The sequence below is a fragment of the Protopterus annectens genome, chromosome 7.part0 (assembly GCF_019279795.1).
Source record: "Protopterus annectens isolate FY-2018-M chromosome 7.part0, PAN1.0, whole genome shotgun sequence".
NCBI lineage: Eukaryota > Metazoa > Chordata > Ceratodontiformes > Protopteridae > Protopterus > Protopterus annectens.
Window position 1 is genome coordinate 308,480,667 of NC_056739.1, and position 22,726 is coordinate 308,503,392.

General features: G+C 41.6%; 1 protein-coding gene across 3 annotated transcripts in view; it reads right to left on the reverse strand.

The window, feature by feature from the left end:
* PM20D1 (peptidase M20 domain containing 1) overlaps window positions 1-22,492 on the reverse strand; it is a 486,974-nt gene extending 464,482 nt beyond the window's left edge. For 2 of the 3 annotated variants that reach the window (XM_044076838.1, XM_044076837.1), the window contains exon 1: window positions 21,921-22,492. In XM_044076838.1, coding sequence (XP_043932773.1) covers window positions 21,921-22,110 — 190 coding nt within the window. In that variant the 5' untranslated portion in view covers window positions 22,111-22,492. The remainder of the gene's footprint in view (window positions 1-21,920) is intronic. The other variant, XM_044076839.1, reaches the window with a different exon arrangement.
* Window positions 22,493-22,726: the final 234 nt, after the last annotated feature.

The following is a 22,726-nucleotide window of genomic DNA, read 5'->3' on the forward strand; positions in this document are numbered from 1 at the left end:
GGGAGGAATAGAGTATCCCTGTTCTGAAGAGGAGTCAGAGAAAATGGAAACCTGATCAGAGGAATCATAGTCAGTGTCTTGCCTAGGCCTCTTATCAGGAGGGGGATGGGAACCCCTGATCAAAGTAATTAGGTCTTCGGCCATTTTGAGCATCTGTTTCTTAGGCATGGAAGTCTGTCCTGTAGAATGCTGTACTTGTTTCCTTGTCTTTAAAACTGTTTTATGCTTTGTCTTTGATGCTGAAGTTGCCTTGATATAAAGCTGTGTAGGTCTGAAAACGCCCTCAGAAGCCGATGCCTGCTCAGCGGCTCCGGACCCATCTGAGGGATTAGTTTCCGAAGGCCCAATACCTTGAGTATCCAGAGGCCTAGCTGTCTCCACGTGGGAGTCGGAGACTGCCTGTGGCTCTGAGGTAGTGGGTGTCAGGGGCTGTGAAAGCGCCTCACTGAGAACCAGTGAACCGGCGACTGGCCTAGAAGAGGCTTCGTCGTCGGTTTTGGACCTTGGATGCCTGTCCTTTTCTTTTTCCTTGTGCTTTTTATGAACTCCGGTCGTCAGCTGTTCTGACGGCATTATGTAGTTAAACCTTCGGCCAAAGTAATGAAAAGCAAAATCGTACTGACGCTTAATAGTGCGTTGGTTAAATCTAGCACAAAACCGACAACTAGCAACGTCGTGATCAGAGCCTAGGCAAGGAATACAGTAAGAATGAAAGTCCTTATGAGGTATTTGCTTCCCACAAGAAATACAACTTTTTCTGATATCGGTCTGGAGCAAGAAAAAAAGTTTCCCCAACAGGGTACTTAGCTTTATAGAAGACTTCGGATCTGAAATTCAATTTTGAAAATCTCAGGAGTTAGCCGACCGGCACTTGCCAACTGCTTTTGCTTCGGGCATCGCGTGGCAAGAAAGACTGAAGAAAATGGAGTCAGCTGCATCTTTTATACCCCTGGCACACTGACGTCAGGGAAGAGGCGACAGCAACCGACGCCGGACCAGGACTTTGGAATTCAGGCCGACTGCGGGTAGCCTGCCAGCAGGATAACCCTAGTGTAATGACTGCAACAGTGAAACACGAACATCAGAGCCAGCTTTAGACTAGGAAGTCTTTCAGAATGGTTTTGTAGGATGGGAGGGAGTGTACTGACCTGATGGACAGAGAGTTCCAGGCCTTAGCAATATGGTATGAGTACAGACAATGGCCAGCAGATTAGATAGGTTTGGGGACAGACAGGAGTTTTTGTCATTAGATTTTAATGACTAGGAACATAGTTGTGTAGAATGTTATTTAGTGCTCGACAGGCAGATGGACTCTGTATAATTTTATAGGTGGTAAGAAACTGTGTATATGATAGCTGATGGCGTAGCTGTAACCAATTTAGGCTTTTTATTGTTATACAGTGGTGAGTTCTGAAAGGGGCATTATTTAGCAACTTTGTTATAGCATTGCTCAAGTTCTGATTTTTGTGATGCCTGAATGTTAGTAAGGATGGCAGTGCCATAAGGAAGTGTGGGGAGAAGAAATGTAGCTTTAGTTGTCCTGGTGAAAAAGTTTTGGCTCTATAAAGCATCCCTAGTTTTTAATATATTCTTCTTATGCAATTTTTTGTATGCAGGTTAAATTTAAGATTATCAATTATTATCCCTAATAATTTACTATGAGAAGTGACTTCAATGATTGCACTATTAAGAGTGAGGACTTTAATTTTTTTTTTCATGGAAGAAGGATTTGGGGGAGAAAAGTTTTTTTTTTTTTAGGGTGGAGCATTAGATGTGAGTTATAAAGCCATGTTTCAGTTGCTGTTAAAGCTTCAAGTATTTTTTTAGAGGTGGGCCACATTGTCAAATGTGCAAATGAGTGTGGAGTTGTCTGCAGTCTGCATACTGTATTAGGGATGTTTGTTGTGTGGAATGTTGGTGAGAATGTAAAAGAGGAGGGGACCAAGCATAGAGCCTTGTGGTACTCTGGTGGTGACTGGGAGGTATGCAGAGATGGTGGAGTGCCATTTTACTGACTGATACCTATTGGATAGGTAGCCCTCAATTGTGGTAGAACCACTAGAATTAAAAGGTAATCATTGTAAATAACTTCTAGTCAACTTTTATTGTTAACGTTTGCATTATCCATGTTCTACTGTCATGTTACTTATGTTTTTGCCCTTTGGGTCCAGCGTGGGGCTGAACTGAATCTGTTGAACAGCTATTTACTTACTTATTGGTATTTGTTTACTGGTAAAGTCCAACTGGGCACAGGTGCCCTTTTTTCAGAAGAGGCCCAAGGAGAAGAGCACCAACGTAACAAACAATGCAATCAATATTTACAATAACACATTTTATAATGCAGTTTCTGTGAATACATAACATTGTAATCAATGTAACAAAATTTGTCCACTCACAAGAACCAAGAAACAAACTGGAAAAATGTTAACCCAGAAAAAAGTCCTCAAACAATCAAGTACACACAAAAGTCTTGGGAACATACATATACCAGGCAGAAACTTGCTATACCAAATAACTCTTTGAAAAATGTTCTCCTTGAGCAGGTCTTGTAGAATAAAAACACAGCTTTATTACGAAAATGCAGTAGGTAAGTGCTTTCATGGGACTACCTCCCACTTCATCAGACCATTACAACAGCAGTACTATCCACTTATTTATAAGGCAAGTTAAATTGGTAATACCAATTAAATAGTAATTACCCTTTCATTTTAAAGAGATATTCATCTCTACTTGAATCACTTGCATTGTTTCTGTTCAAACATTACTAATATAAAAACACATATACAAGTATATAAAAATATAAAATACATACATAAAAATAATAAAATGAATCCTTTAACTGTTTCTCAAGTCATACTTCAGTTTCATCCTAAGTATGCACCATGTTGTTATAAACTTCATAATTTTGATTTAACATACATGGTTAATACTACTGCTAACATAATTCCTATTCATACTGGTCTCATGAACGTAGAGACCTGTTCTTTAGTATAGGCTTTAATGGTATCCTGTCATTTAGTACTTTACCTCTGTTGCCTCTTAACCTGACTATCCACCTTACTTCTGACGTTTCTGTTTTGTTGATTATATCTCCCCCTCTATCATTTTCACTAACCACTTCAATGGCCATAAATCTAAAATTGTGTGTGGAACCCATTTTCAACACGTTTGGCCAAAGCATTAGTTTTATCTAAGTTCCTGATGCTTAGTAAATGCTCTCTAATCCTGGTTTTAAATTCCCTATTCGTCTTACCTATATAGTAAGATGAACACACGTTACAGATAGCTAAATATACTATATTTTGAGTACTGCAAGTGGCCGTAACTTTAAATGTAAACTCTATTCCTATATCAGGATGTTCAAATTTATTACTATAATCTATCCATTTACATTGGGTACACTTACCACATGGTATTGTTCCTACATGTTCTTCTTTTTCTTTTGCTTTCTTCTCTGTACTAGCATAACAAAGGTGTCTTTTTAGTGACTTCTTATTTCTATAGCAAAATACTGGTTCTTCTCCAACCAACTCTCTTATGTGCAGGTCACTTGAAAGTACGGGCCAGTGTTTCCTCACAATATCTTTCATAATCCTAACATCAGAGGTATAACCCGAGTGGGCCTTAAAGTCTTAACTTCTGTCATTATTTCTTGTATTTCATTGTGATTATAACCTCTTTTTAAGAATTTCCCACTCAAATCTTCTATCCCATTTTCAAATATAGTCTCTTCTGCTGTTAATCTTGAAATTCTTAATGCTTGCCCCTTCATAACATTTTTAAAAATATGTTGGGGGTGCATACTTCCTCTATGTATATATGTATTCTTGTAGCACTCCTTTCTATATGCTTGGGTTGAGAAACTCCCTTGTGGGTCCCTGTTCACCATTACATCAAAGAAGATGATGTTACTTTCTGAATGACTCCTCTCAAATTTTAAAAAGGTAGTGCTCTCATTCAAGCTCTTGTAGAAACACATTAGCTATGACTCTGTACCCTGCCATAACAAAAAGAGGTCATCTATAAAGCATCTATAGAATTTAACTTGTTGCCACTTCTCAAATACTATCCACTTTCTTTCCCAGTTAGCCATTACTATGTTTGCATAACTATTCGTACTTGAAGTGCCCATGGCTACACCTTCTTTTTGTCTATATGTCTCATTACTGAATATCATGATGTTGTTCTCTAGTACTTGTTCCATTAATAAGCATACAAGTTCTAGTCTACTAGCTGTGTATGTTCCATCTAATGTTAAGTATTCACGTAACATCTCTACACCCATGTCATTAGGGATAGAGGTGAATAGGGAGTTAACATCCAATGTTACTATTAACAGTGTTTCACTGGTCCTTGAAAAAACTTCAGTGTATCTAAATAACTCAGTTAAGAATTGCTTGGTTTGTTTGTGTCTTTCGGCTTTTCCCAGTTAGGGGTCGCCACAGTAGAACTCCGGCCCGCTAATGATCGGTAGTTGATTTTTACATGCCGAGTTACCAGCCCTGACGCACAACCTTCAACGAAGGTATGCCCATTCACGCATATCTCCACGCAGAAGACGCTCTAGCTGAGAATCGAACCGGACAGCGTCTTACTGTGAGGCGACAATGCTACCGCAGCACCACCACCACGGGAATTGCTTGGTATCTATTAGAATCACTTCATTTTTATTAACTATAGGCCTTAACATTTTCTCTATATAAATAGATATGGGTTCCGTGAATACATAACATAGTAATCAATATAACAAAATTTGTGTTGATATTTACAAACATTAAATATACAAGGTCTGTACTGAGAATATACAGATAGAAGAGTTGTGTACAAGACAGGTAGGAGTAATTTAAGAAGTATATTAGAATGAGGGGATAAGCAAGTTTAAGTGTTAATAGAGAACTAGTGATGGAATAGTAATTTAGTTGTTCCAATTAAAAGTAGATAAAGAAGTTTAAATATTACAATAAAATGAAGTATTAGAAGGGGATAATAAGTAGGTTACACGATTTAGTGGCTCCCTATTGAAATGCTGGCACTCAAAAACACAGAGTGCCAAAAAGCTGCAAAAAGACTGAAAACCCGGAGAAGAGCAAATCTTGAAAATCCCTCTTTTTTAAAACTTCTTTTTGCAGGAGGGAAAGCCCTACCAGTTCCCCCTGAACTTATATATACCAGCTCAGAGATCACCATATCTCGGAGAAAAAGGGAATATTCTGAGAAATTATCTTGGACTTAATATATACAAATCTGTTCTTTTGGCTATTCAGTCTCCACGTTTCAGGACTTGCACTTGTGGGTCCTGATATTTATTTAATTTATTTATTTATTCATTTCCAGTTTGATGACTGAGGAAGTCCACTGAGCCAAGCGGAGCCCATTTTCAGTGGAGACCCATTGAGAAAAGCTCCAAAAGCAGGTAACAGAATATAACACAAGTAAAGTATGGAATATACAGTATACAAAAGCATAAATATACAATTTAAAATACAAATATTACACATAATACACTTTTAAATGGTTACTGATTTAGTGCTTTAAAGAGAAGTATAAGAAGGTAATAAAGGATATTAGGAGAAGCTATGTCCCAGAGGAGGAGCAGGGAGAAAGCCAGGAGGCAGAAAGTCTTTTTAGTAATAGTTTGAAAAGATGGAGGTGTGAGATAGGCCTGATAGAACTTGGAATAAAATTCCTATATCAGTCTACATTACTGGAATAGAGACTGACCCCAGCAGCCATTTATGGTTTGTAGATAGCAAGTAGTTGTTTATCATTTGACCAAAGTGGATGGTTTGGTAGTTAAAAAATGGAGTATGGGGCTAATTACTGGGCAGGCAAATGGGGTATGGACGATTTTGCAGGTTAAGATGAGCTGGTTATAAGATAGATGGTGAAAAGTTTCAGCTAGTTAAGTATTGTTACTGCTAAACAGAGGCAAGTTTTTTGCAAGCAAATCTGGCAACTTTATTGTAGCATTGTTTAAGTTTAGAACCAAGTGAGGTTTGTAGGTTGGTCATGATATGGGCTCCATATACGAGAGAGAGTAAGACTAAGTGGTAGCTAGAGTTACCTTGGCAGAGATCACTTACCCAGTAATCAAACTACATGGACACATGCACATATATACCACAGACATCTAACTGCGCATGGATCATGGATGTTATAATGCAACTTTATACATAAAGCCTTCTATCTAGTACGGCATGAATGACTGCAGATGAATGAATGTTATGATTAGCATGGCATGAATGTAATATGTGTATCATAATGCTAAACATATAAAACATGGGTCTATCCTAGGCAACTTATAGGACTTAATATGTTAGGCCTGCTTAGTAATCCAAACTTTACCAGGCTGCCAAGTACTTCCCACATCCCCTAATGCACTGTGCTGGCCTTTGTGTTTAGATCAGAGAGCCTGCTGTAATGGCAGGCTCAAACAGAGCCTCAGTCATTTTCATAGTGGAGACCTCAATAGAAAGGTTCCTCTGGAAAGGCCTTGCATCCTTTCTTTGGTGCTAATGAAACCCTGACAGAAGTTACTGAAGTCAGACAAAACACCTGAGACTTTACAGAAGGGTAGGAATATGAACTGAAATGGGATCCATACCCTTACAGTTGGCCTGTACAGAGAACTGTATTGATTTGTTTCGTATATACATTCCTCATGCTGGGCTTTTGGGAAGAAGAGACGATATTGATAGTTTACCAGGAAATGAAGAATTACGGTCAGATACTGGAAGTGGAGAACCCAGGCAGTTAACCCCAGGGAGTAAATGTCTTGATGAGGGCTGGTGGATGGATGAGTCAGCAGTATTCTCATGGTAAAATTAAAAGCAAGGGTTTCTCCAAAAGATGAGGTAAAGATAGGGAGTCAGAATTGCCTGGCAAATAACAAGCTATGATGACCGATAATGTAGCTTTGCTCCTCTGGACAAATCATCATCATCAGCTGAAATGGGAGAAAGCACAAAGGAATCCAGGCAACGAAATGGGGGATAAAGCACTACAATAGTTTTTTTTTGTTAACAGAATGAAGAAGTCATACCTTCACTCTTAGAGGCAAAGACAATACTAACTTAAGTGTCCAGAACTGATAATGACTTGCTCAGACCCTGAAGCACAGAAATCTTCTAGAGTCAGTCCTTGCAATCTGTATGTAGAAGTAGGTATCTTAAAGGACTAAAAAGACTACAACCACTCTCACTTTTGTAAGATGAAGGAGAAATAACTGCTCAAATACATTAAAAAGGTTTATTTGTGGATGAATGCAGTTAGGCTTCCAAGATCAAAAACTGGGGTCAGGTTCTTAGCTTTCTTGACGCTAAAAAGAACCTGGGGTAATATCTGGACCCTCTCTGGCCTGCTGGGACATTCTGGAATGCTCTTTCACTTTTAAGACTTATGACCTTGCTTCTGGCACTTTCTTTTGAAGAGGAGGGACATCAGACATGGAAAGGAATGGGGAAGATAGGGTAGAAAGGAAAGCCTATTAATAACCGCTGAATATTACTTCTAAAACACCTACGTTTATCAACTTCCACACCAGCAACCAGGCATGATTCTGGACTGCTGCTGACTACCCACAGAGGGATTATGATTGCCTAATGACAAAAAAAACTGCCTCTAGGCCTGTGGCATTACCTTGGTTGTTAGGGTTCTTGATAACTTGACATTTTTGCTGCTGTTGCCCATGCTGTCATCACATTTGCTAATGGCTTCTTTGTGTTTTACAAATTGAAAGTAGAAAAGGAAATTCAAATACAGCGGTCAAAACAGTTTTACCCTACTTTCCATTCTTGTCATGTGTGTCACTGCTTTTGCCCTGAAAAGAGAATGGCCCTGGGAAAAGGAATTTATAAAGGTTGCTTTGGCATCTTAAGCAAAAGCTGTTAAACCAGAGTCATATATGCTAGCAAACATCTATAATGAAACATGTGGCCCTGATGGAACCTTCAGAGAAATTAAGTGATGCCCATGTTATGAGGTTTGCCATGATGGATACCACCATCATTTAAGACATCAGCTTGTCTATGACAAATATAATCAAGCAATTGGTGGATAATCAAGTGTATTTCTAGGCATATCTTTTTGGAACTACGTCAAGTGGGAAAGGGAATTAAGCACCCACAGAAAGAATTTGAAGGACACATATACCCTGCCATCCTGTATTCTTATGTAGAGGGTGCAATGCAGGGCTCTAAAGTGTGACTTTTCTTATTGCAACTTCTGATACCAAATATTCTAACCAGAAACACTATTCTTTTGAAAACATGCAGGACACAGCCCACTGTTTTTTTGAAGAATTAGGGCTGTCTTATCCACGTCCTTCCAAACAGGACATAGATTTTAGATGAACGACTGGGAGCTGAACTAAAGGGGTGCTATAGGAAAGACATGATTGGAAGTTTCTATTATATAGGACATGTACTGATGGAAGGAGTTATTTGTATTACAACAGTTTTCATCTTTACCATCTTACAGATTAACATTTAGCAAAGTCAGAATTTTACATTTATCTCACATCATCCTGAATGTCAGTAAATTAAAATGGAAGGTTCATGGATTTAGACAGAACATGCTACAAGGAAAGAAATGAAAGGGTGCCTACACTATTAAACCTATGTTTAAACTGCCTAATTGTACGACAAAAGAAAAAAGACTGAATATTTCTGTGAGCTCTGCTATAAGCAGAAATATTATTATGCAAAGCTATAGGAAGACAAGAAGGACATGCAGAGTCTACAAAGGTGACATCAGAGCCAAGTATCAAACTGGAAAACCTCTTGCTGTGAGGCAGCAATGGCAGCCACAGCATAACTGTGCAACCTCTAAGAGCTGTTAAACAAGATGTTTCCTGTAATTTAAGGTTTTAAGTTCCTTGGCTTACATTTGCCTACTATGCGACTTTGAGCAAGACACTTAACTAGGCAGTGCTGTGGGGAAAATAAAATTGGTTTAGGCTCCTCAATGGTTGTCTGGATTATGTGTCTAATAAAGTGCAGTTGTGCAAGTAAACTTAGCATAACACTAGATGTTTGAAGGACTACTGCTGCAGTACCCTTAACTATATGAGTTGTATCATGCCTAGGACACAACAGCTGGACAGCTTCTAAAGCTAAAGGACACCTTCTATGTTCTTAGACAGTTGACAGCTTGAGCAGAGCCAATTGAAAGAATGACAGGCTAGAGCCCAGAAAGAGATCAATGCTAAGTAAATAAAATATTCAATGTCCTCATCCTAGCAACTAAAATTACACAAAAATAAAGGGGATAGAGGGAGTGGCTACCGTAGCAGTGATCAAACATCTGCTATTATCATACGTTTACTTACACAACTCTACTATGTTCATCACCTGATCACTGCTGCAATAGCCTTAGATATATGGATAGATTACCACAGGTTAAAAGAAACGGGGAAGGAGGAAGCATGAGGTCCAGGAGCCCCTGAGGAATGGAACTAGCAAAGCCTGCTCTAGTCTTGAAAAGGAGTCTAGTTGGCTGTATGTACAAAGGACCAACTTGCTGCCACTAGAATATTTTTAGTCTATCCCTTTCCAAAAAGCCATAGAAGACAGAGTACTAGTACAACGTGCCTGGATTGTTCTGGAATTGACAACAGGATACAGCATGGGACAACTATCTGGAAATTGTCCGATTTCACAAAGGTTGCTCTTTCCTTCCATCTTTACAAAATAACTAATCAGAATTTCTGAATGTTCTACTTTTGTCAAGATGGGATCTGAGCTGTCTCTGGACATCCAGCGTATAAAGAATCCTTTCTCCCTTATTTTTAGGTTAGTTCGTTGGTGTCACTTTCGTGGTTTGTTTAAGGAAAAGTACTGCATTCCGCTCTACGGCTTTCTTTTGTTTGGATTTCTTGGTTATTAGTGAAAGCCGCACTTTCTTGGTTTTTTTAGGTTTTATAAAGACTACAAGGATAGTTTGGCTCAAAGTAAATTCAGATTACACTCTAGGCATAAATGAAAGATTAGTTCTCAACAAAATCCTCTCTTTGTGAAAAAAAGAGACAAGGTTGAGCGACGATGAATGCTTGCAACTTAGAAACTCTTCTTGCAGAAGTCATAGCAATTAGTAACACTGTTTTCAATGTTAAGAAACAGCAAATCAGCCTGTTAAAATGAAGCAAGAGTTAATCCTTCCAAAACCAAATTAAGTCCCCAAAATGTAGCCACCTATTTTCTAGGTGGACAGGTATATAACGCCCCATTTAAAAACATCTTGACATGGGAATGCATTAAACAATGGGGATCCATGGGTAGACATGCTGAAATGGCCGACAAATGAACCATCATAAAGGAGTAAGAAAGGCCAAGGGATAATACCTCACACAAATACTGCAGAACCAAATAAATACTAGCCTTAAAGGGGGTCTTTCTTATTAGTATGGCACCAACAAAAAATATTTTGCATTTGCTAACACGTGGTTTTCTAGTGCCAGGATTCTATGCCTGTATTGATACCTGATGCACAGCCATGGAAAATGGGTGCCTAAAGGGCATTAACACTCAATCATCCAAGCAGTAAGTTAAAGCTGTTTCAAGCTAGGGTGCTTCAAATAAACCCTGGCTTATGTGTGTAGGTCCAGACTGTTAGGAAGCTTGTGGTAAATGCCCTTGGCCATTTTCAAAGTAAGGGAGAACCGCTGTAGCCTGGGAAGGTACAGAGTCATCACAATAACATTTGGGGAGTCCTTCTGAATTTTCAGAATGATCCAGGTATCAGTGGAAAGACCTATAGGAATATTCATGTCCAAAGATATAGGAATGCATCTGTTTTCCAGGCTTGCTTGCAAGGAGTCCTAGAGCAGAACTTTGCCAGTTGTTTGTTGCGAATGGAGGTGAACCAATCTACCTAAGGTGTTTCCCATTGCTGGATCAAATCCTGGAAGACACCCTGATTCAGTTTCTATTTGTGAGGGTCTGTCCTTGTCCTGCAGCTTGTATGCCTGCAGACGTTTGCTCTGACAGAATGCAAGAAGCCTGCAAAGTGAAATTATGCTGAAATGCTACATTCTAAGCTCCCATGACTAATCTACACAGATGTGGTAGAAAAGCTCTTTAAAACTAAAATATCTTGAAGACACCCCAGGAATATAATCTTATGGCAGGAAATTGAAGACTTTTTTTGAATATTTTTCTGGAACCAAGCTGTGAGCTTGAGACTGTGAAGAATCGGATGAATCAGTCCCTGCAGATGAGATAATAGGCCTTGGGAATGATCCAGGATCCACAGGCTGTGAATCAGATGAGGCCATAGGAAGGGGAACTAGACTTGACAGGGCCAATAAGGGGCAATGAGGATCACTTTGCTTCCCAACCTTTGAGCTTTCAGGAGAAATTTCAGAATGAGGGGAAATGGGGGAAAGCCATACAGTAGACCCGGGGGCCAATAGGTTTATAGGTTCATAGGTAGGTACTAGGCTATCTGCCCGAAGGCATTTATAAGCCTAGCCAGAATGTGTTGGCTTTCGCCACCCCCTTAGATTAGTTCCCTCTGCCTCTGTCCAGCAGAGCCACTGAAGTGATCCCCGGGGCAAACTTTGTTTCCCATCCACTTGTCAAGGTTTCTCTTGGAGAGGGTTAGTGAGGAGGTCTGCCTAACGTACACTGGAATCTTGTTCCAAAGCATGGGAAGTCTCTGTGACAGGAATCTATCCCTCCAGCACATCCTATTTATTGTTGTGGTGAGGTTTAGATCCCTACAGCACGTGGCTCGAGGGGATAAGCTTTTCCTTAGGTGGAGCATGTCGATCAGTTCTGGGTTGGACATGGCCTTGTACGTCAGATCATTAGAGCTTCCCTCGGGGGTCCCCCCTGGGGGGGGGGATCAGGGCAAAGCAGCTTCTGCATTTGTTGTTTAGGGGGAAGCAATCAGATTGCAGCAAGGCTTGCTCCAGCGTCGGAAGATCTGATCCGCTGTTACAGGATTGAGGGACCACTCGTAAGGCATCAGGATGTTCCTGCTCAGATTGTCCGCAATAAGGTTGGAACTCCATGGAATGTGCGTTGCTATAAGAAAGCAGTTGGATGCTACTGCCCAGTGCCAAATCCTCATGGCTTCCCGACACAGGGGGTAAGACCTGGTTCCACCTTGCTTGTTGATATACCAGACGACTGACATGTCTGACTGAATTGCAATGGTCCTAGAAGTTAGGGATGTATGGAACGCTTGCAATGCTAAGAGAACTGCCCACAGTTCCAGGACATTTATGTGCAAATGGCGTCCATGGGGGACCAGGTGCCTTGGACTGTCTTTCCCTAGAAATGCCCCCCCCCCACCCTAACAAGGAAGCATCTGTGGTCACCATGGCAGTGGGCCGGGGAAGACAGAATGGTCGACACCAAAGATTCATTTGTGACTTCATCCACCATAGCATTTCTTCCTTGCAATGGTTTGTAAGACGTATCATGTGATCGAGTGGGTGAATTAAGATCAACCATTGTGCGGAAAGGAGCCACTGTAGGATTCTCATGTGCAGTCTCGTCAGTGGTACTAAAGTGATGGCAGCCACCATGGAGCCTAAGAGTTGTAGTACAAGGTGTGTTGGTACATAGGTCTGTAGAAGGAGGGGTTGGATTTGGTGTGTTATTTTCAAAAGCGTGTGAGGACGGAGAGAAGCTTGACAGGATGTTGTGTCGAAGACTGCTCCAATAAATTCCAGTGTCTTTGTTGGGGATATTTGAGAATTGTCCTTATTGACTGTAATCCCAATGTGGAGATCCAGACCTTGAGTGTAAGAGAGTCTGTGGATTAGAAGACTCCTGGTCGGAGTGGTAAGGAGCCAATCGTTTAGGTATGGAAACACCTGGAATCCTTGTAGTCAAAGATGAGCTACCACAACTGCCACACATTTGGTGAACACTCTGGGTTTGTCAAGAGACCGAATGGCAGTGCCCTGAACTGGTAGTGATTGGCTCCCAGATGGAAGCGGAGAAACCTCCAGGAGCGGTGATCCATCTTTATGTGGTAGAATGTGTCCGGGAGACCTATAGAGCACATCCACTTGTCCCTCCCTAGGAAGGGGAGAATGGACTGTACTGTGACCATCCAGAATTTTTGAAGACTGATAATTTGTTCAATAGGCTGAAATCCAGAATTGGTCTCCAGTCCCATGTCTTTTTTGGCACTAAAAAGAACCTTGAGTAAAAGCTGGATCCTCTCTGGTCTGGTGGGACTGGTTGGGTGACTCTTTCTTAGCAGCTTTACTATTTCTAAGGCTGCTATTTCCCTCTGAATGGTTGGCACACTGGGGATTCATTTGATGGGTCTGGGAGTTAAATCAAAAGGCTCTGGATATTATTCTCTGCACCCAAACATCGGCAGTAATAAGTTGCCAGGCTGGTATGTGCAGAGAAAAAACGACCCCCGACTGCTTCCAGAGGAAAGCAATCAGGACGCTGCTCAGGAGCGCTGGTAGGGTCTGCTGGAGAAGGAATCTCTAGCACCCTGGTTACGCGGACCCTCTCTACCCTGAAAAGGGCATCTTCCAGATGAGTTGCCCCTCTGCCCCAGGGGGATTGCTCACCACAAGTGTCATGAAAAGATCCTTGGTATTTCTTGAACCACATTTTTCCTCCCTTCTGGTTCCTAGAGTAGGATTGTTGGGGCATGGAAGAGCGTATGCCCACAGCAGACAAGGTATTTCTGTCTTTCTCACTTCATGCAAGTGTGTCTTGTACTTTGGGACAAAAAGTGCAGATTCGTCGACAGACGCATTGACGAAGGAAGATTTAAAGGGGTCTGCGAAATCACACAACCGGATCCAAGCATTACATCTCATGACCATGCCTGATGTGGCAGTTCAAGCTGTCCCCTCCATGGTGTGAGATATCAAACGCATCGAGGAGTTCGAGATGGATTCAAGGGTAGCTAGTAGCGAGGCAACAGTGTCACATCTTATCAGGCAGTACCACCACCAAAGAGGAGGACATTTCAGAAATGATGTCTCTTTGGAGGAGAGTGAAGTGTGCCAGATAGTTCAGCGACCGAATGGCAAAGGTCACTGAAGCAAAGGTCCACTTCAGTAGTCTGTCCATGGTCCGAGACTCCCTGTTCGCTGGATAGACAGTGGAACTATCTTCTGCCAGTTCCCTCTTGGTGGCCACCGCCACGACCATGGAATCAACTGTCAACTGCTTGGACCAGTGGGGCTGGTCTTCAGGTGTGGATAGAATTTTGTCTGGCCTCTGGGGGACAGGTTCTACATTATCCAGGGCCTTCCAGGCATGCTGCACAATGAGCTTAACAAGGTCATCTGCTGGTGGGATCACACAGGAAGTAGATGGCCGGGCACAATATGCCTGCAAAAACACAGATTCCTCAGATGAAGGGTTAGAGGACTTCCAGTCTCCCTGCTGCCTGAGGATTTCAAGAATGTCTCAGACTGAGATGTCATCTGAGGGAGACCGTGGGGACCCTTCCCCCTCATCACAATTGGTGTCTTTGGTGATAGATTCCTCTGGGGAACCAAGGTGCTTCCTCTTGCACTGTTTCTTCTGGGGTGGCTCCCCAGTGGGATCTTCTGAAGAGGACTCTGGAGAAGGGGTTCTCGGGATCCCAAAGTAGGAGGTTGGGAAAGCTGCATGCTAGGGGGGGCTCTGATCCTGATGTCATTGGTGCTGACTGAGAGCCTGCAGAAGCAAGGACCCTCTCCATCACCTGGAAGGCAGGCCCACCCGAGGAGGGATGGGAGCCTGGAAATGAGAAGGACAACCGTGAAACCGGGAAGCCTGCCTCCAGGTGAGGAGCTCCAAGAGGACTGTAAGCCATTGGAGCAGTGGACGTGGAGGGTGCCAGTAAGAAAATAGGCGCTGGGCTAGGTACAAGGTACCGATGGTCCAAGCACTGCTCCGAGAGAGCATCAGCTCCACTGGAGCCAATGCAGCAAGAGTGGTCGGTGCCGACAGGGAAAAACCCACAGTAGAAGCAGAGACAGTATGCACCGGAGTGGACATTGGTACAGAGACCTCTGGAACCTGGGTAAAGGCCGGAGGAGGATAAACAGGGGAATATGCTGTACAGGATTCCGAGCCAAAAGGGACGAAAGGTCTAGCTGGAGTGGGCAATCCCCTAGCTGCCAGAAGCTGGTCCACAACCCGCACTAGATCTAGTTCAGAAAAACTCCTGGTGGATCTAAAGGAGGCTGCTGAAGGAGAATTAGGTCTTTTAAGAAAAGGGCTGAACCTTTGCCCCCAAAAAAGGGTCGAACATGGGAAAGTATCTGGTTCTTGGCAAATATTCGACTTTAGGAGCTGAGGTCATAATTTGTGGAGCCAAAGAAACTATCGGCACCGTGGCCAGGAGTGGTGCCAAAGCAGGTACAGTCGTAGGAGCCAGTGTCGGAACCAAGGATAGCACCAAAGTCGGTGGTGCCAAGGTTGGAACCGAGATAGGAGTCAACATCATAGACGGCACCAAGGGAGAAGACACAGAGCCAGTTGCAGAAGAGGTCTGCACCAAGGGTGCCAGAGAAGCACGGAGCTGACTCGGTTCCATAACTGATGGAGATGTAGGCACTGAGTGACTCCGTTATTCATTATGCTTCTTGGTCTTTGGAGGGGGTGAGACCTCCGACCCAGAGAGCACCTCCGAGAAAGGTGTTTTAATTAAATCTTTTAAAATAAGCTTATTCTTACGTTCTGCTAGTGTATGATTGCTAAAACTAGCACAAATGTCACAATCAGCCTTAATATGGTCTATGCCCAAACAGCAGATGCAACGAGCGTGTCCATCTGAGTTGGGCATCTTATGCCCACACTTGTCACACTGTTTAAATCCTAACTTGGGCTTTGTCCGACATAGTACAGGTAACAAAAAAGTATCCTAAGAGAAAAAAAATAGCAGGGAGAGAAAAGGGAGAAAATACCAACAATGGTATTTAAAAATACCACATGTGGTAAGGAAGGGCCTACCAAAAGCAGGCGAGAGGGACAGTAGAATTTAAATTACCAAAGAGAGGGACAGTACAATTTAAATTACCAAAGATAAAGGGTAGGAAATAGAGGTAGGTTATAGGCGATAGTGAGAAAAGGCAAAAGTGACTAAAAAACAAGAGATTTTGAAGAAAAACTATACCAAAAATCACAATTTCCTACTTAGCTTTGAGAGAAATGGCTAAGCATGTCTGACGAGGAATGCGGCAAGCAAGATCTGGAGTATCTATGAGAGGGGCATTATGGGTAGGTCTTAGCTGAGAGTTTTTGGCTGGTGCGAGCTTGGAAATGGCTGTGTTTGTTCTGAGGATGGAACCGAAGTCCTAACAGAAAGGAATGAATAAAGATTTACAACATCAGATGTAAATGTATGCACATTAATGCCATTCATCCTTAACTTAGGTTATGAAATTTAAATATAAGTTGAACATCATCACATTAAAAAGCTGTATTGTTCTGACGAAGCCTAGGAGTATTCCAGGTGAAAGCGCTTAACGTTGTGATTCTGGTGACATTGTGTTACCTTGTGCCTATTTTTTCATTGCTGTGCTGGTTTGCATTAAACATTTTTGGTTCTGCTGTCCTGCCTGGCCTTGGAGTTCCTTATTTTCTTTTCATGGCAATGGTTTTGGATTTATTATTAATCTGTTGGCAGACAACACTGTATATGCTTGTGGAAGCAGTGAGAGGTGAACTTCATACAATCCTGACACTTTAGATTACACACTCTTAGTTTGCATCAACTTCTGAAGAAAACAGTATAAAGAAAACATAACAATGATATCTGGCTCAAATTTTCCCTCTATGACACTACCAAACAAACATAAAAAAAGCCCCATCATGCATTAAAACTTGCAACACCTTCACAGCCATATACTGTCAGAGCACAATGTAGGTCAGTGTTTGTAGCATCCAACTCATGGTAGTGAGTGGAAGGTTCTGAAATCTATCAAAAGGACTCTCAGACTTGCACATATTTGACAGTTTAGCAGAATGAAAAAGAAGTTATGTCTTACCATAACGTTCCATCTGTGTTGCAGATCTTTATTCATTCATTACTGTTAGGACTTCGGTCCCGTCCTCAGAACTGACATGGTCGTTTCCAAGCTCGTGCCAGCTAAAAACTCTCAGCTAAGACCTACCCATAATAGTTACTCCAGATTGAGTTTTCCTGCCCCTATATAATAGAGATAGTAAGAGAAAAACAGTACGATGCTCTGTCTGAGCAAATAACCTAACCAGGAGTTCCTAAAGTCCACCAGGAGTCCAAGCAGGGGGAAGGAGGGCAGGAAGTAATGAATGAAGAAAGATCTACAACACAGATGGAACGTTATGGTAAGACATAACTTCTATCTGATGTAAATCTTTATTTATTCCTTACTGTTAGGACAAGTCCCCAGCTACTCGAGTCCTGGGTGGCCCTAAGGAAGGACATTCCTGAGCACCATAGAACCAACAGATGCTTGTCCCCTGGTGGCCAAATGCAATTTGTAATGACAGATAACGGTATGAGGTCTTGCCCAAGTGGCTGCTGAGCAGATATCATCCATAGAGGCTCTGGAATGAAAAGCTACAGAAGGAAGTAGCCATAGATCTGGTAGAATGAGCCTCTATTTTGGAAGGTAAGGATAGCTTATTCTGTTGGTAGATAAAGGTAATGACATTTCTAAGCCAGGAGGATAAAGTCACTTTGGAGACAGGTTTACCCAATCTGGGTCCTGCAGAGGCCACAAACAATTGATCTGTTTTCCAGAAAGATTTAGTCCTGCCCAAATAACAACGAAGCTGCCGATGCACATCAAGGGTGTGCAAAAGGCACTCCCCTCTGTTAGAATGTTGAGGGAAGAAAACCGGCATGTCAATAAATTGGTTAATGGAAAATCCAGAAATGACCTAGGGCAAGAAAGAAGGGTCAGTATGAAGGGACACCCTATCCCTGTGGAAGTTCAAGTAAAGTCTCTTGACACTCAAGGCCTGCAGCTCAGATACTCTTCTCGCTGAGGTGAGTGCTACTAGAAGTACAGTCTTCCATGACAAAAACTTTATATCACATGAATCAAAAGGCTCAAAAGGAGGGCCTGTGAGAGACTGAAGTACCAAGGTCAAGTCCCAGGGTTCTATGGGGGGCTTGACAGGAGGTTTAACGTGTAATACTCCTTTCAAAAAGGTCTTGCACAAGTGGTGTGACATAACCGAAGAATTATCAAATCCATTATCAAAATTAGTGATAGTAAAAAAAGGCTAAACTGACTAAAAAACAAAGTTTGAAGAAAAACTACACTAAAAATCATAAATTTCCACTTAGCTTTGGGAGAGATGGCTAGGCACGTCCGACAAGGAACGTGGCAAACGAGATCTGGAGTAACTATGAGATGGGCATTATGGGTAGGTCTTAGCTGAAAGATTTTGGCTGGAGCGAGCTTGGAAATGGCCATGTCAGTTCCGAGGGCAGAACTGAAGTCCTAACAGTAAGGAATGAACAAAGATTTACAACATCAGATGCGTGAAGTTATTATCAAACACGCACCACCCTGGATGTGGAGTAGCAAACCTTGTCCTTCCCCAGCCCATCTAATGAATACATTTTCTGACTTACAACCAGGAGTGTTCACCCATGCATGTGGTTATTTCGTGAGAATATTGATCCAATTATCTTTAAAAGGTAATAGAAAAACACGTTTTGCAACAGGATTCATTTACTGAGCAATAAAAAGCACAAAATTTTAATATTTTGCATTATTTGACAGTGATCCTTAGCTAAATATAGACCACTGTGAGGAATTTTTGAAGTCAAAATAGATAACAGTATACGCCGCTGTGAAGTTTACCCAAGTTTTAAGAACATCCCTAATCATACCTCTCAACTGCCCAGATTTTCACAGAATATCCAGATTTTTGCTTCAAAGTTTGCTCTGAGAGTGTTGATGGAGAAATACAGAGAAGGTCAGAAGGAGTTGCATTGTGCCTTTGTTGACTTGGAGAAAGCATATGATAGGGTGCCTAGAGAGGAGTTGTGGTATTGTATGAGGAAGTCAGGAGTGGCAGAGAAGCATGTAAGAGTGGTACAGAATATGTACGAGTGTAGTGTGACAGTGGTGAAGTCTACAGTGGGAGTGACAGATCCGTTTAAGGTGGAGGTGGAATTACATCAAGGATCAGCTCTGAGCCCTATCTTATTTGCAATGGTGATGGACAGGTTGACAAATGAGATCAGACAGGAGGCCCCATGGACTATGATGTTTGCAGATGACATTGTGATCTGTAGTGAGAGTAGGGACCAGGTTGAGGATACCTTGGAGAGGTGGAGATATGCTCTAGAGAGGAGAGGAATGAAGTTCAGCAAGACTAAGACAGAGTATGTGTGTGTGAATGAGAGGGAGGATAGAGGAATGGTGATGATGCAGGGAGTAGAGTTGGCGAAGGTGGATGAGTTTAAGTACCTGGGATCAACAGTTCAGAGTAATGGTAAGTGTGGAAGAGAGGTGAAGAAGAGAGTACAGGCAGGGTGGAATGGGTGGAGAAGAGTGCCAGGAGTGATATGTGACAGACGGGTACCAGTAAGAGTGAAAGGGAAGGTCTACAAGAGGGTATTGAGACCAGCTATGTTGTATGGGTTGGAGACGGTGGCATTGACAAAAAGGCAGGAGTCAGAGCTGGAAGTGGCAGAGTTAAAGATATAAGATTTGCACTGGGTGTGACAAGGATGGAGAGGATTAGGAATCAGTATATTAGAGGGTCAGCTCAGGTTGGATGGTTTGGAGACAAAGTCAGAGAGGCAAGATTGCATTGGTTTGGACATGTGCTAAGGAGGGATGATGGGTATATTGGGAAAAGGATGCTAAGGATGGAGCTGCCAGGTAAGAGGAAAAGAGGGAGGCCTAAGATAAGGTTTATGGATGTGGTGAGAGAGAGGACATGCAGGTGGTTGGTGTGACAGAGCAATAGGCAGGGGACAGGAAGAAATGGAAACAGATGATCCACTGTGGTGACCCCTGACAGATACAGCCGAAAGAGAAGAAGAACATCTTTTGGTTTGCTCCTCATAAAATTTGTTTTTCTGGCACCGAAGACGGAAGTCACTAATAACATACATTTCAGTTTCAGACATCATATCTGTCAGAAAATGCATTTTAACACAAACCCTGTTATTCTACTAACTTTCTGCATTATTAACAGCAGCATTTAAAATCTATCCCTATTTGTGGGCATTTGTCCCCCCATTAACTTAGGCATTGTGTCCAGATTTCTAGCACTAAGAAGTTGATAGCTATGTCCCTAATTCTGCCCCTGCCTTGTTCCTGCAAAAAGTGGACTTTTTTGTGAAGTGACAGCTAATCATTTTAGTTACATACTTCTTTTACATCCTCATTTTTTAACTGGACAGTATTTAAAATGTGTGCCACTGTCATTCCCATCCACCTCCATTCTTTTTGTTTTATCACCAGTTTTGGCGATAAAAAAATTTGAGCATTTATTGCACAGTACATATTAAGCATTTAGTATTTGTATAGACCTGTTGCACAAGATCAGCAGTCAGTAAGGAAGTTGAACTATGAACATTAGAATGCTTGTTACTTTACACCTCTCTGAAGCATAAAGCACACCTTAAAAAGATGATGGTGGTATCAGTTGGGTTAAACATGCACACAGCTATTTCCTTACTTTGTCAGAAGCAACTGAAAAGGCCTGGATGGAGTGTCTGACAAATAACCAAATTAAATCCTATAAGCTAATTTATCTTCTCATTCTTCCCACATTACACCAGCAATGGTGGTGTCACCATTGGCACAAATTCAACACTCATCAAAACTCAGAGAGGCTTTCATGCTGTAGATCACTGGAGCATGCTGCTCAATGATGGAATGAGGGAGAAGGTTCAGACTCTTGTTGATGAAGCCAGGGTACAACACCATGGTTGTCACCTTTTTAAGTCCCTAACGTGGGATTCTTTTTTATAGAAATGATGGATTTTGCAGGACAAACTGCACCCACAACCATACTTTGCCAAAACTTTACGGTGAAATTATAGTTGTGTGTGCTGTTCCATACAATATTTAGATATTTCAGACTCAAATAACTGTTTTATATAACTATTAAAATAAACTTGCAAAATGTATTATACCCTGGAATCTCAAGATATTTGACATTTTTTGTTTTTCCCCCCAACACGACACAACTACCCAAATAGGACACATCTTGTGTAAACAAGGACAGATGATAACGCTACACAACATGCCTATAATTCCTGTGGAACAAGGACTTTTTAAAAACTCATAAACCTCATCTCTGGTTAAAATACACTGCAAACAGTATAAATACTCGACATTCAGAATGGAATAGCAGAGAAATCCAGAGTCTAGACAAAGGGTGTAGACAGGCATACTCTTGTACTCTACAGAGTACACGTTTGTGACCATCACTTAGAAAAACTTGTCTTTTTCAGGAAATGATGGGTCTTTGACAGAGAATTGCTAATCTAAAACAATATTTTTAGTAGATACAAAGGAAGCGGTTGAAAATGATGCATGCATTTTTTTTTTTTGGTGGGGAGGCTCATTTTATAAGATGTATACATTAAGTAATAGCAGGTGGATGGGGAGCAGCAATAAGTGACTGGAAGTACAAAATGGAATCCTTTAGCTTTGCACCCCTTGTACAGACCAACAACTTTCTGGCACGATGACACCAGACTGTCACTCTACAAAGAACGACAAAGTTAATCTAGGTTGCATTTTCCTATAAAGCGGTGCATTTGCTTATCGTTCACTGCTATGACTTCTAAAGTAATTAGCCGTACTGCTTTCCTTCGTAAGGGAAGCAGCTATGTCCGTTAAATAATGAAGATAAACAATTGCAGAAAAATGTAACTAAATAATAAGTAATAACAGCCGCGTTTCTAAAACGCCCAGAATGCATTTCACCTACTAATAAGACGGAATGTTTAAGAAACTGTGACAGTTATGTGTTCACCTTTGAATTCTTCTAGCAAGACTCGCCTCTCCTGATCACTGAAACTGACATCAATCTGTACTCCGGGCTCCCAGGACCCAGCAAACAAGTGGGAGCCATCGTCAAAAGTGTACGTTCTCACAAGCAGTACTGCCACTAGGCATGTCATAGCCAATGCGCCCCAATAAACGGCCCTTACTACTTGGTTCATTGCAGTAAGAGTAACAGTCCAACCCACACCTTCGTTCTTTAACCTTCAGTCTCGGCTCAGTAAGTTACCGATAAAAACAACTAGCCAATCCACGAGTGTCACTGCAATCCGTCGCTCAATTAGAGTAGTCGTACAGCTGAGTCAAAGTAACATTCAACTTTCACTACAATGTAATGCTTGTTGTATATCAATAGTAAAACGATTTAAAACACAGTTGACGTTTTCAATATATGTGTTTAAGTAAATATATGCTGAAATATTACATTGCTGTGAATGTAAATATTTCCAGCACCGTTGTTAAAACAATTCTTAAAGTTATTCCTGCCGGGCATCAGCTTATTTTATTTATGTATTCTTTACCCCCTTGGACTTTCTCAGTAAACAAATGCAGACACGTACATTCTTAAATCAACATTATGCATACAAAAATAACTCCACCGAAGCGTCTTTATTAGCCCCGCCCAAAACCAGCCCATCCGCTTTAAATAAGTTTAGGGTGACCGAATGACAGCGAGTAGCCGCGAGCTGGATAATAATCTTTACGAAGACTGCGCACAACTATGTAATAATCGGGAGTCTCGTGATCATCGTTAAAGTTTAACCCGAAAACACTTAA